Here is a 15,360-nt window from a genome sequence, read left to right as displayed (position 1 = left end):
CGAGACAATTAGAATTCATGAAAACTGAGAGAATCAGAAGTATCTCCTGTTAATGGGAATTCAGGACCTGATCCAAAGCCTACTGAGTCAATGAAGAGATTTCTATTAAGTTCAATGGGGTATGGATCAGTTCCATGTAGGACAATTAGTATTTTTACTGTAATTTTCTTATTGACAGTGGAGTTGTTGATTTGGGCTTGGTTTAGAGTTTTTTGTATGTACAATGGTATGAGCACTTGAGAGTCCATTACACCATTAGTGTCCATTAGCACACTTTGCTCCAACCACCTGAGAACTATTTGGCTGAGAATGGACATAGGGAGCATGACTCAGCTGGAGATGTAAATACATTTTTTAAATGGAAGCCCTGGCAAATTCCACAGCCTTAATCTCACAATCAGATCCATGCAAGTGGCCTCCAGGGATATTATTGTAGATTCCAGGCCTATATTTTTTCTCACCAATGTATTCTGGTGAGGGTTTGAGTGGTTTTTTTGGGTCTCCTATCTCTGAAGCCGGAGATGGGTCACTGGGCAGGGTGGCCTGATATCCTGAGAAATCCCTGAACATTCTCTCTTTCACATGCTTAACTGGCTGGTTCTTGCTTATGTGCTCAGGGTCTAACAGATAGGGAAAAATTCCTTCCCAACCCACATATGGCTAAGTCAGACTTGCAGTGACCCTGGAGCTGCAGCGCAGGGGGGGGAGAGGGTTACTTGCTGGAATAATCTGGGTATACCTCACTTAAATATTCCCCTGCCATTGCAGGGGCCATGGGCACCGATGCACCTCGGTCCATCCTACTCTCTGCCTGTGACACATAATAGTTTAGTCTCCTAAGGGCTGTAATACTTGGTCTAATTTTGGTCCTTGGGTTTAGTGTGAGGATGCTGGCTCATGTTATATACAGGAGGTCAGACTAGATGGTCTGGTGGTCCCTTCTGGCCTTCAACTCTATAAATCTCTCATTTTAACTATGTAGGGCAAAAAGAGCATAATCCCCTATGAGGAATTCACTCTACTTTATTCTGCAGCATGGCGAGGTAGAAAAACACAGCAGCCAAAGCAACCATTCCATCACTTCCTTCTTGATTCTGCTTTACCCTTCCAAAACAGCAAGCTTCAAGTGGTCAAGCAATACCCAACGAAAAGACACAATGAGCCTGTGAGCACTATGAAAGCAGAAGCAAATCAAAAGAAATTTAGCAGGAAGAAAAATCAATAGTCTATTGCTAGAGTCATTTAAAGCAGAATTGGACAAAGCGCTGGAGAATACATTTTTGGGAACAGTCCTGCCCTGCCTTGGGAAGAGGAAAGGCCTGGCACTGACTTCTCCATCTCTAGCTTCTACTGTTCTGTCTTTTACTCTTTTTTTCTGTAGTGACACAAGGTGGGTGAAGTAATAGCTTTTATTGGGCCAACATCTGTTGGTGAGAGAGAAGCTTTCAAGTTTGTCTTTTTTTCTTTGTCACTGTTTGATTTAATGAGACTCGCTTTTTAGTAATGGGGGACATTTGAGCCCTGATCCTGTACCCATTGAAACCAACTGCAAAACTTCTATCAAAATGCAAATAAAAACAATTACAGGCTCTTTAGTAAGCACCCAAAACCACCGCCCTGGTCAGATCTCAGCAACCTACCAGGGATTCAGAACCACACCTCATTTAAGTAGGCAGGCCCTAGGGCACGTCACTCATTCTCTCCTCTCACATGTCCCAGTCCATGGCTAGGTCTTCATTGAAGAAAAAAAAAGAAAGTCTGTTTTTACCCTGAAGACAGCTATCTCGATGTAAAGATCTTAGTGGTGAAAAGGCACTATAGGTTCTTCCCCCTCCCCCCCCCCCCCCCCCAATATTGCTAGGCAAGGTAAACTCCAGGTTAAGCTCAACTAGCTATATTGAAGTGCAAACTACCTGTGCTTTGTCTCTACTAGGGTTTTACATCCAGAAAGCTATATCTGTGTAAAAACACACACTTTTTTTCTTGCAGTGAAGACATAGCCTTCTATCTTCATCCCCTTTTTAAGTAGCACACTAAACACCTTTTTCTTTCATTCCAACAGGGCATTTTCACAAGTGTCACTGTCCAGGGCCACTGTACCCATATCTCCCCTCAGTGGTCCAGCAAGAGCACTCACTCTCAGACTTCCACCTCCCTGGGGCGCCACCTCTCTTGGGTGGAGACCGGGTACCTCTTCCTCCTGCCTGGGAGTATTTCCAAGATGAACAGTTCCCTGCCCTCACTGTGTTATTCCCAGCAAAAGGCAGTCTGCCGAAGCAGACCTGCTTCTCTGCTTTCCTCAGAGATGGTACAGGGTGTAATTGCTACAGTTATAAGGTATGACATAGCTCTTTCTAGGCAAGCATATGTTATTCTTAAGGTAAAAGCACTACAGAGAAAGCATATTACAAACTTAAAAGAACCTATATGCATGCATATAAACTTACCAAAGATCATACACACACACCCATTTCCACAAGGGCTCCTTCCAACCTTTGCCAAAGGACTGGAGCACTCTCCTTGGCCAGAACAAGGTCCTGTCCCTTTGCTGGATCAGAACGAAGGCACCGAGTCATCAAACTCAGGCATTTATCCCAAAGTCCTTTGTTTCTCTGCTGGTCTTTAGGGAATCCAGTCTGAACCTTTGAAGAGACTGAATAGGTAATTAGCCAGACAACTGGTCCCTTCCCCAGGGTGAAGCTTCAAATGGCTGATAACCAGAGGAATTACATTAGTATGCCCCCTCCTCCTAGAGAAGTTACATACAATCTCATAACACATAAATAATTGCATTTTTAATACAATGAACCCCAAAGGTATTAAACTTAATTCAATAAAGTTTAAATAAGACATTGCAGAATATTGTTATATCTGGCACAATAAGATCATTAGTGTCCCTATCTCATGATGCAAGAACAAGAGAACATCCCACAAAGTTCAGCAGGCAAATTTAAAACTGATAAAAGGAAATACTTCCTCCCTTCACCCCGTACAAATACACATTTAGCCTGTGGAACTCATTGCCATAAGATATTACTGAGGCCAAGAGCTTAGCAGGATTTTAAAAAAATGGCTGGGCATTTCTATGGATAATATGATAATCCAGTGGATACTATGAGAAGCCAGAATTATAATAGTAAACAAAAGAGGAGAAAAAAAAAGAGGAAAGTAAAGAACAACCAAAAGAGTTCTGGAAAGACTACCAACTTTCTGCTTCCATGTTTGCACCAGCTTCTAACAGGAGTTAGGAGGAAACTTTCCCCATGGCTAGGTCATCCTATAACTGCCTGCTCCAGGTTGAACTCCATGAGGTCCACTGGGAACTTCATTAATGCTACCGATTTTATGTGAAAAGTGCTCAGATACTGTAGTGATGGGCAGCAGCATAAAACCATTCTTGCACTTCCCTGTGAAGCAGCTGGTACTGATCGCTGTCAAAGACGGGATACTGGATTTGATAGACAAGTGGTCTGATTAAGTAGGACAGTTCTGATATTCCTGGGTCCCTTGCCCTTTATTTGACTTTCACATTTTGTTTGTTGAAATTTTGGAGAGTGGAGGGAGCAGGGGATTCCCTGTGATTTTTTTTAAAGTGTATTTTACTTTTTAAAAAGATATTTAAATAGCATGCTAGTGGGTGGGAGGGAGAATATTTTATATAGTTATTTAACAAAATAACAGGGGGAGGGCAAGAATACACTTAAAAATGGTTGTCGATTTTTTATTTTTAAGTCATGGCACAGTAGAGGGTTAAGAGCACCAGTAAAGTTGTCAGCAGCTAAAGATACTTGCATCTGTGCAGACTAATGGGTGTTTGTTGGGCAGGGGGTTGAGTCTAGTTAGGAAACACAGCTGGTGTCTGGTGGATGAAGGTACAGTGTTAATTCTGAGCTCTGTGAACCAGAATAAAGATAACCTGAACTTTGTGCCACAGAACACCTGGCTTTTGTGGAAAAATTAAAATGTTGGGCTTTTTGTCAAAACCAAACAGCATATTTCTTTCTTCTTTCCAGCAACTGTAAACAATATTTTGGTCAAAAAACTGCAGGAAACTTTTTGTTTTCTGATGAAAAACAGTTTCATTCAGTCACAAAAACCAGGGTGATGACATTTCTTTTTTGACCAACCATAATAAAATCTGACCTAGTTTACAAATGAAAAATGAATGCAGTGGTCGCAGTCAACACTGCATTCAGGAAGTTCACAGCACTGGATTGCCAGCTCCAAAGAGAAGGATATTGACAGAGTAAGCCGAGGGCTGCAGAAGAAACAGAAAGAAGCCAGCTACTGTAAGTCTTAAACTATATTAAGACCATCTGTATACTGATATAGTTATACTGGGTTAATTAGTATTTAAGGTTTTTCATAATGCTACTTACATTTCAACTTCATTCTTCATGAAGAATGATTTCAACATGCCATCTAATTAAAGATTATTCTTAAGCACACACAATAATCCTGCTAAACACCCTACTAAAAATCACAAAAGTGTGTATCCCAAGATGCAACAGAGGAGCTGGCAAATTACTGTTTCAGAGCCTTTGCGAGCTTCATTTGTCAGGGACAGTCTAATCTTTTTTAAGGCTGTAAATCTGCCCCTCGTTTATATCGGATATATATAGTCCTCAGTGTAAACTTTGCTTATTACAGATAGGACATCAGAAAAGATAGACACACTGATGCCACTTCAGAATTAATCCCTTGCCTCTATTCCTTGTAACCGAATGGTGTAGAATACTATGCATATAGCATTAACTAGCTAGAAAACAAAAAAAGGTCTTGTTTTGACCTAACTTCTGAAGAAGACAGACAGCAAAATAGAGCCTGTACAGAACCAAATTACAGCAGAATTTTACTGACATTACTAATTACCCAGTAAGTGAATACATGCAAAAAGAACAGCCATGATGTATCACAAGATGGACTGATCGCTACCATCAATGGTAGGTTGGGCTTACTAGTATTTTTTTAATTTATGTGATCTATTTTCTCTCTGTGTATATATAGAATCATAGAATAGAATAATAGAATATCAGGGTTGGAAGGGACCTCAGGTCGTCACCTAGTCCAACCCCCTACTCAAAGCAGGGCCAATCCCCAACTAAATCATCCCAGCCAGGGCTTTGTCAAGCCTGACCTTAAAAACCTTTAAGGAAGGAGATTCCACCGCCTCCCTAGGTAACGCATTCCAGTGCTTCACCACCCTCCTAGTGAAAAAGTTTTTCCTAATATCCAATATATTTGAGGGGTTTGTACTCTCAAGCAATCGCTATATCCAGGAGCCTTCCACTTCACCAGCTTGACCACAGCAAGGCCCCTGGTGGACTGATGGAGTGTCTTCTCTTTAGTAGTTGTTTAATTGGGTTTTTGTTTTGTTTGTTGGAAGGGGGGCAGAAATGGAAAGAGAATTTAGAACTCTGGGGTACTTTACATTATTTCTGCAGAACAGGAGATCTGCTAAACCAGTAAACACAAGGCCTCACTGCTACATCTACTAATAACTCACAGAAAGGTGGAGGATGTCACTAACATGCTGTATGGATTATAAATTTGCAGTGCAGGATAGTGTGGGTTCAGGGCCGGCTCCAGGCACCAGCCCACAAAGCTTGTGCTTGGGGCGGCACCTGGAGGGGGGCGGCGCGGCGCTCCGGCCCCCGGGGAGAGCGGGGCCACGGCCGGGCTCGCCGCCCTCCCCCAGGCGCTCTGGCCGCCCTCCCCCCCCGGCGCCCTCCCCCCGGCCGCCGGGGGAAGAGCGGCGAGCCCTGGCTGGGGCTCGCCGCCCTCTCGCCGCCCTGCCCCCTGCGCTTTGGCCGCCGGGGGGAGAGCGGAGCCCCGGCTGGGGCTCGCCGCCCTCCTCCCAGGGCTCCGGGAGGCAAAAAAGCCAGAGCCAGCCCTGTGTGGGTTAGAGAGATTCTCCCGTACTTCTGCTATAACACTAGAGTGAAATGTAGGCCTGACGTTAGCAAGAGAAACACCATCTCACTAAGGCCCTTAATAAGGCTTCCCATTTACCCTTGCACACTTTAAGGGCATTATTGAGAAGGTACTTCTCTGATTGTCAGGTAGATACTTTACATGCATGCGCGCGCGCACACACACGCGCACAGACACTCTAAAGCCTTATCATTCCAATTCTACCTGTGCTGTAGGAAGAGTGGCATTTTTTGTTTAAAGCTGCAATGACAACACGAGCAGGAACTTTTCTAATTCACCCTACAGATCAAGCAGGATGTTGAGCTCCAGGACCATAATTTTACAGTGCTCGTCGCTGGTCCTGGTAGTGGGCATCCCTGACCATGTACTTCTCAGTTCTACAGCAGCTGCCTTAGGATCTATATCAGGGGTCAGCAACCTACGGCACGCATGCCAAACACGGCACGCAGCTCCCTGCCGCGGTCCCGGCCCCCAGCTCCACTCAGCCCCCCCGCCCACTGCTCTCCCCTGCAGGGCAGGAGGCAGCAGCTTAGTTCTGCGGCAGCCAAGCTTCCCCCTCCCCCGCTTCTTCCCCCAGTGTGGTGTTTTCCTGCCCCGCCTCCTCTCCCTCCCTGGCCAATCAGCTGATGGCGCTAGCAAGGGGGAGAGGAAGGGGGAAGAACAGCAGCGCGCAAGCAGCTCCGTAGGGGACGCAGAGAGGGGTAGGGACGGAGCCTGGGGGTAGTGGGTGGAACAGGGCATATCCCTCCCAGCCCCGTGCCATGAGCCGCTCAGGGCAGGGGGCTGGGAGCACCCCCATGAGCCGAGCACCCCAGCCTTCTGCCCTGCACCCCCCACCCCTCTGCCCTGAACCCCCGACCCCAATACACACCCATCCCTCTGCCCCGCACCCCCACAGCCCCATCCCTCTGCCCTGAACCCCATACCCCAAGCCCTCTGCCCTGAACCTCCCACACACACCCAGCCCTCTGCCCTGAACCCCCCCACCCCACACACCCAGCCTTCTGCCCCGCATCCCCCCACACACCCAGCCTTCTGTCCCGCACCCCCCAGCCTCATTCCTCTTCCCTGAACCCCCCCACACACTCACCCTTCTGCTCTGCACCACCATACCCCCAGCCCTCTGCCCTGAACCCGCCACACCCCCACACACCCCCAGCCCTCTGCCCTGACCCCTGAAACACCCACCCCCAGATCTGGGGTCCCGGACGCAGGCCCTACTCACTCCGCTGCCGGCCTAAGTGAACAGAACCCCAGGCTGGCAGCGAGCTGAGCAGGCTGGTGGCGTAAGATCTACATTTTAATTTAATTTTAAATGAAGCTTCTTAAACATTTTGAAAGCCTTGTTTACTTTACATACAATAGTTTAGTTATATATTATAGACTTATAGAAAGAGACCTTCTAAAAACGTTAAAATGTATTACCAGCACGCAAAACCTTAAATTAGAGTGAATAAATGAAGACTCGGCACACCACTTCTGAAAGGTTGCCTACCCCTGATCTATATGCCTTTGAGTCTTATCCAACATCACACCATAGCCCCATTGAGGTCTAAAAGGGAAGGAAGCAGAGAATACCTTGTCATTGTTATTCCCATATGGGGGGACACAGTATTTTCTAAAGGGGTTTTCTCCCAGTAGAACCAGATTATTCAACCTTCTTTTCAACTGTGGGTGCTTTGTATACTGAAATGTATGAATCTCCACAGTACTACTGCAGTGCAACTGCCTACAGGATGGGTCAGGGATGTGCATGATATCCCAGCTATAATACATGGCAGAAAGCAAACAGCATAGGCAACTGAAACCATGTGGGAAATTTAGAGGCCAGAATGAGAGTACCTGAGTTGGAATTTACCCAGGACATGAGGAATAGAGTTCTTAGCTATTCATCAAAGTCCACAGGTCCACGGATGTGCACATATGGTCAGGGCTTCAGCTTTATCTCTCATCTGAAAGGCAATGTGTACCTTAGGTCAGAAGGTTGGAACCTTTGCCATACCAGGACTTCCCTGGCATTTCCCTACCATGTGGCCAAGATCTATTTGGGACACCCTCTCTTTTCCATTTAGCCATATGAGAAGGGCAGGGTGGCCACAAATCCCAGGTTGAGAACTGATGGTCTAGTTCCTTTTTCAAAGCTAATTTAATATAAAGTGGTTTCAATCCTTTTAAAATTCAAGATTGATTATTTGTAGCAATGCAGAAACACAGCTGGACAAAGCAGCTTTGGAGGAAGAAGCCTGTGGCTGTCGTTGATTTTACATTCTGGTTTGCTGACTCTACCCCTGCCACCACCTCATACAGGTGGAAAGTGCGAGAATCACTGCATACCGTGAATTTTCCCACTGCATCACAATTACAGAAACACCTGTGCTAAACAGTGCTATGCCAGAAGCATGCTGTTAACAAAGAAGTCAATGTTTAAATACCTTGACTTTTCTCAAATATCACCTGCGGGGTGGGAGGCAGAATACTGGCATGAACAATAATAGAGCTTTGGGGAACTGATTTAAAGACCTCTTAAAATGGAAGACGTTTTCTTAAAAACCATGCACCACCTGCAGGGTACACCTGTTTTTCGTTTCTGGAGCTGCAGCAAATGGCCTGATCGGCTGGCAAACTGAAGTGAAATGGTTCCCAAACTTCTAACTGTTCACCTGCTTGGCTCCTCCCTCGCTCTTATCCTAGGTGGCTCTTTTCACCTCATCTTGTTCCTGACCTTTTCCACGCCTCTCATTTTATACTATCAATTCTGGGCCTCTTCACTCCCCATAGGCTCAGAATGGAATCATTTTTAAAACCACTGAAATCAGCTGAGTTATTATGGCAGCAGAGAATTTGGCCCCCGCGAGCAACCAAATGCAATCCCGACTAGTAAAACTAGATTGTAAAAAAATCTATAAGATTTTTTAAAAAGAATTGTACAATAAGGAAAAAGTTTGAATGTTTATTTTTTAAAAAAAGTAAGACACATGGTGGGTGAGGTGATATCTTTTTTTGGACTAGCTTCTCCTAGTGAAAGAGACTCTTCTTCAGACCTGTCAAAAGCTTGGCTTTTTCATCAACAGAAGTTGTTCCAATAACAGATATCACCTCACCCACCTTGCCCCTCTAATATCCTGGGATTAACATGGCTACAACAACACTGAAAACAACTTATTTAAAAAACAAAACACCGCACAATTCTAAAACCAAAATTTCAGACAACTCCCAAACTCCAGGGACATAAATCTGATTGTACTGTTTCCTTTATATTCCATGCAATATAAAAAAGATTAGATAGCTGACTGAATGAACTGCATCTGCTTCTCTCTACATTCTAACCATCAGGCAGTGCAGCATGGTTCCTTGTGGGTATCTTTTTTGTGCTTGAAAAGCTTTGGTTTATACCTTATATTCCAATGCCTTACTCCTTTACAAAACAGTCCTTTTTTCTAATGTAACTGTACCTCCTCCCTGCTGTCCTCCCTCCTACACACACAAGTGACACATTTCATTTTGAACAACATGCAGCACCTGCGCTGTGACTCACACATGAGAGAAGGTGGAAGAGCATTAATCTGAGAGTTTGTGAATCAAACAAGCATCACTTATTTTTCATTTTTTTAAACACTAAAGTGACAGCTCAAGAGCAAACTGCATCACCATTTTGTTTTATGATTATATATTATTTTAACCTGAGTGGTACTGTTATTTTCCAGAAACTGAATGATGATGTCTTAACTGAAAAGCCATAATAATAATTAGCTAAGAGACCCAGATATAGTAATCTGGATTCTGGAACGCTTCTGTTCGAAAACTCCATAGGTCTCCTTAGACAAAGACTTTAATGCATGGAAAAATCTGAACTGGGACTTAAAAAATACATCTTTCAAAATATTTGCTACCTATCAAAGTAGATTCAGTGCAAAAACAAAACAAAACAAAACAAAAAAAACCCTACATTATTGTAGAGGTTTGGGTGAGAGTATAACCTACAGAATTCTGGCATTCTGTGTTGACTCTATTCCATGTTTATGTTGTATTACTCTGATTTTCAGAGAAGCTGTGCTTCCACAGGTACTATTGATTTCAAAGTGAGTTGTTGATGCTCCTCAGCTCTGAAAAATCAGATCCGAAGTCTCCCAATTTGGCCCCTAAAATCAGAAGCATCCAAAATCAGTAGCCACTTTTGACAACGGGGCCAAGATTAATAGCATCTGAACTTTATGCCTTTTGTATATTTTTTATGTTTCTTACAGGAGTGCCTAAGGACCAACCAAGATCAGACCCCCATTGGGCTCAGTGCAGCACACGTAGTAAGAGACAGTACCTGCCTCAAAGAGTTTGCAGTCTAATAAGACCAGACAAAGGCAGGGAAATGGAGGGAAGAGAAAGAATGTAACAGAAGCAAAGTGAGCCACATGAGGGCCTGCAGACATCATATTAGTGCCACAATTTGTTTTTGTCTTTATTTTTTTGGTTGGGGTTTAGTTAGAAGGGGATTAGCTAACTGGAAAGACAAAGGCTGAGAAAGGAGAACAGGGAAGCTGTGGAGGGGAAGAGGAGGAAAAGTGTATGAAGGACAAATGGAGCAGGGGAGAATTGGAGCAAACAGTGAATCGTGACTGGAATTCACATTTTATGAAACACTTTGCACAGAAGTACAAAATGAATTAGCAAACTGTACTTCAGGGTAGGGAATGCAGGGATATATTAATAACATAAGAACAGCCATACTGGGTTGGACCTGGTACCCTGTCTCCGACAGTGGCCACTACCAGAGCATCATGGGTGGTGTACAGAACAGGGAAGCTGGAGTGACCATGCTGTCTTCCCTTCCCGGCTTCTGGCAGTCAGAGGTTTAGTGTCACCATCAGCATGGAGTTGCATACCTGACAATCTTGGCTAATAGCTACTGATGGACCATCATGAACTTATCTAGGTTCTTTTTTGAACCTAGTTATATTTTGGCCCATCACAACATCTCACAGCAATGAGTTCTACAAATTAATTGTTCTTTGTGCTCACTTAAGTTTCCAACTTAATAGTAAAACTCCACATAATAGCATTTAGAATCTCTCCACCTAAGTAAATTTGTTTTGTTTTGATTTGATTTTAAAAAAAGGCTTTAAATCACTCAGTCACTTCCTTGTTTGCTTTTTCCTTAAGAAAAATCTAAAGAAAATAAAATATGCCAAAGTGTGAAGCCAGCCTTGATCCTGGTAACCCTAGTGCTCGGCTGAGATAAGGAAGTGTCTGTGTTGATGGATTCATCTTTATATTTTTCATAGTGATAACACAAAAGGGAGGAAAGGTTTCGACTCAATACAAGGAGATAACTAGGATCTAAACATTCAAGTGGTGAACAACTACAGTTGTTTAAATCTACCTATCTGCTCTCTCCATTCCCTGGCTCTTGGGCCTGTCCAGAAACTCAAAATGCATCTCTGGTTTACTATATAAAAAGCAGAAATTAAGATTAAAAAGCTCAGAGGTGTGTCCCTCTGCTGCCTAAATTTGTTGTCTTAATACACTAGATATATTAATTAAAATTTCCGCAGGGGCTTGCTGACACCAACAAAACTGCAGATCAGGCCCCTGATTCTGCAAATTGCTCCCCACTGGAAGAACCCTGCGCCTGTGCAGAGAAGCCTACAGGGACATGGTCCAAGATTGCTTGTTACACAGGAAAAAATCTGTGTTAAAAATAAAGTTGACATAAAAAGAAGCACAACTCTGAGCCACCACATTGCTTCTTAAAGAAAGAGCCATTCATTTTTACTCAACAGAAGGCAATGCTCCCAGCATGTCAGCGCATTCAATGCAGCACCAACAAGCGCACTTTTCCTTCACTGGGCATAGCTGCTGCCTATGAATCAGGAGGATCCTGGATTGAATTTGAGCAGGGATGACTTCTAGGACACCCAACAAGTCCAGCCACCATATGGAGGATTATAGTAATTGGTCAAGTCAATCTCTGAGTGTTTGGTTGGTAGACACAATATTAGACACAGTGATTATGTGGTTCAGTTTATTATGATGAAAGGCATTTTTTCTCTTAATTTAATTATTTGATAAAAAAAGAGCCATTTGCAGTAAGTTAAACAGTGGGCAGTTCTAAAATGATTAATTTGCTTCAGCCCTTTAATTTTAAAAGCGTATCATTCTGCTTTTTTTTTAAATGTCATTTTTACTTCCTTCCTCCCTACCCATAATGTGTCATTTCATGGCTTCAGGAATACCTTTGACAAGCTTTTCCACTCCAGTTGCAGTGGCTGGGATACACACAAAGGCCCCAGTAGGGCAAACACTTATGAATGTGCTGAATTTTACATGTGATTAGACGCACTGAAGTCAATGGGGAGGTAATGCAGTCTGGTGCATAGGGTGCTGTACTGGGGGTATGTCTACACTGAAAGTGCTACAGTGGCACTGTTGCTGCTGTAGCGTAGACACTTGCTACAGTGATGGAAGGGTTTTTTCCTTCACTGTAGTAAATCCATCCCCTCGAGAGGCATTAACTAGGTCAATGGAAGTATTCTTCATCTACCTAGCGGTGTCTATGTTGAAGCTTAAATCGGCTTACATACATTTCTCAGGGAGGTGAATTTTTCACATGCCCCTGAGTGGTGAAGCTAAGTCAAACTAAGTTTCAGGTGTAGACCAGGCCTGGGATTTAGCACACTTCGGTTCTATTCCCATCTCTGCCACTGACCTGATGTGTGCTCTTGAACAAATCACTTCTCTCTCTCTGTCCTTGTTTTTCCCCCTCGCATCCTTTGTCTGTTTTGTGTACTTAGACGGTCAGCACTGAAGGGTATAGGACTACCTTTTATTTTGTGTTTATATAGTGTTTAGCACAATTTCGCTTGTGGCTTCTATACATACTAATAACTGTAAATGACTGCATATATTTGAATTCTGAAAACAGTTAGATTTCTTCCAGGGCAATACAGCGAAAAACATGAGGGGCACGTTCCGCATCTAGCAGCCACTTAACTTAGGAAGCTCCCCAAGTGTCATCTAAATTATCCAGCAAGTCTTATCTGAGTCAAGGTAAGCATGTGCAGAAGTGCACCTAATTTTCTAAACAACTTATTCTCAAACGTTAGCGCCCATCTCCCCTAAGCAAGATTAGAAAACTACTGAGGCCCAGGAGCTTTTCTGCCGCCCTAGGCGGCGGAAGGTCCTGCCCCAAAATGCCGCCCCCCACAGAGGCAGCAGAAGGTCCCGCTGCCAAAATACCGCCGCGTTTGCCGCCCCTTAAATTGTAGCGCCCTAGGCAACCGCCTAGGTCGCCTAATGGGTTGCGCCGGCCCTGCTGAGGCCTTCTTTAAATGGGGCATTTTCAGGAATTATCCCATTGCACTTGCATTGGTGGGAGCACTGTCATAGACTGGCCACTCAGAGTTTTACTCCCATGATGTCTAGACTTGCAACTAAGTAACACACTAGTATGAACACCTGTCGTTGGCCTAAACTCGTCCTCTTTTATTTCTCGATTCTAACTTGATTCATTTATCACCTCCCTTTTGACATTTAAAAGAGTCCCCTACCCTGTTTATCTAAGAATATGTTTTGTAATTTTCAATTAAAAGAAAATTGAATTGCTTAATAAATGTAAACACTTATGCTCTTATTTGGGTCTAGACAGGTCAAGGACATTAGTACCTGCAACCCAACATTTCCTGTACTGGCCTTCACTACTTCTTTGAGATATATATTGAATAGAACAGTGAATGCAGAGTTTAATAAGCAGAGGCCTGCCTATAACAGGTACTATAGCTTTAATTTTTTTCTCTCTTCCAGCATTAATGGGCCCCAGGTGTTACAATCATGATTAAGATGTATAAATCCAATGGCAAAGCAGTGTGGGGTATAAATCAGAAAGCTGCATAATTGCCACATTCACTGTCTTGCTCTCTCTCTCTCCTTTTTTAATAGTCTTTTGAAATTAAAAATAAACTTTGTATGAAATGTTTTAACAAGTGTAGTGCAGGTAATTCTGTGGAAATTACACAGGAGTCATTACAGACACGACTGACAATGGTGATTTAATGCTTGATAACTGACTTCTTCGCAAAATATATATATGTAGGTGACAGCTACTACTGACTGAGTCATCTTATGATGTTTGATAAATATTGTTGGACTTCAGGGCTAAGAAACAAAAATGTTTCAGTACCATAATTGCTTCATGTGCTTTGCATTGTCACTAGGGTTGTTTCTATTCACTCTTCATTTTCTGGCATGCAGGAAAGACAATAAAACTGATTTTCTTTTAAATGCAACATTCCAAACTGCACAAAGTATGTGAAGCATAAAATTTCAGTGAAATTACTTTTTTTCATATCCCAATGACTGTTTAATTTTAACCATTCAATATTCATATGAAATCTCCTAGACAATTATTTTGAAAAGGCATCATACATTTAAAGAGAATATGACAGAACACTTAGTTAAATGATATATTAAAGATTCATTGTAAATTAAATATTAAAAAAAACGTTCAACAGATCCAAGTATAGTTCCAATCCATCTGTTACTATAAACTACATTTTTTCTTTATCTTAATGTAGCCATATGCCATGGAGTAGTAAGTGTTCAGTTCAAATCTCTGTTTAGGATTAAATGCCATATTTAACATATAACTTTGAGAATAATTAAGCACACATTTTTTGTTTTGCTAGAGGGCCTATGAGAGAGAAGCATAAAAATTGTTTCAGGAGGAGAATAGGGTATAGAAGCAGCTCTTTACTGCACCACAGAGGACACAAGTGGACAGAGAAACTCAATCCTCAGACCACCAGAAGCTTGCAGAGGGGTGTTGTAAGGAGAAAATATCAGTCATTAGGAAAAACTCCCATTGACTTTGATTACCCTAATGCTTAAGGCTTCCGAGGCAACTGTCTGGAACAGGGCTTTGTGAGGTAGCTGTCTGCCTGTTGGGCTTATGTGAAGATCCTCACGTCAAAGCAGAGGTGAATTCAGGTAAATCAAGGAAAAATAAGAGTAGACTAAAGGCTCATGATCACCTTGTTCTCAGCAATTTACTCATCCAGTCAAGGGCTACAGGATGGTGAAAACCCTATGGTTGTGTGCCTATGTAAAATTTGACCAGGAGAGAGAGAGAAAAGGTCTCTTTTACCTGGATGAATGGGGCTCACACCAAGGCACCGGGGTGGGGGGGGGTGGGGAGGGAGAAGGGAAATGCAAAACCCATGCAGAAATGACACTTGGCAACAGTCAAACTCCAATGCAGGGAAGCACTACAGCATGAAAGTACTCATGTGTTTAAAAACTGAAGCATATGCTTAAATGCTTTGCAGGATTAGGACCTTACTAAGCAGTAACTTTACATTTAAAAATCACCCATTACAGGGCAGGATTTTCTGTTCAGTACAAAATTTAAAAGGTCTTATATGAGTTTTATACCACCAA

The 15,360-nt window shown here is 43.0% G+C and overlaps 1 protein-coding gene across 13 annotated transcripts in view; it reads right to left on the bottom strand.

The window, feature by feature from the left end:
* UNC5D (unc-5 netrin receptor D) overlaps nt 1-15,360 on the bottom strand; it is a 374,043-nt gene that overhangs the window by 226,778 nt on the left and 131,905 nt on the right. For 2 of the 13 annotated variants that reach the window (XM_065584622.1, XM_065584623.1), the window contains exon 1: nt 2,448-2,642. The exons of the other annotated variants lie outside the window; for them this stretch is intronic. In XM_065584622.1, coding sequence (XP_065440694.1) covers nt 2,448-2,457 — 10 coding nt within the window. In that variant the 5' untranslated portion in view covers nt 2,458-2,642. Of the gene's footprint in view, nt 1-2,447; nt 2,643-15,360 lie in introns of those variants that run through there. 13 annotated transcript variants of the gene reach the window in all.

This window comes from Chrysemys picta, chromosome 2 (assembly GCF_011386835.1).
Source record: "Chrysemys picta bellii isolate R12L10 chromosome 2, ASM1138683v2, whole genome shotgun sequence".
Lineage (NCBI taxonomy): Eukaryota > Metazoa > Chordata > Testudines > Emydidae > Chrysemys > Chrysemys picta.
Note: the sequence above shows the minus strand (reverse complement) of the source record. Positions and strands in the feature narration are given on the sequence as shown.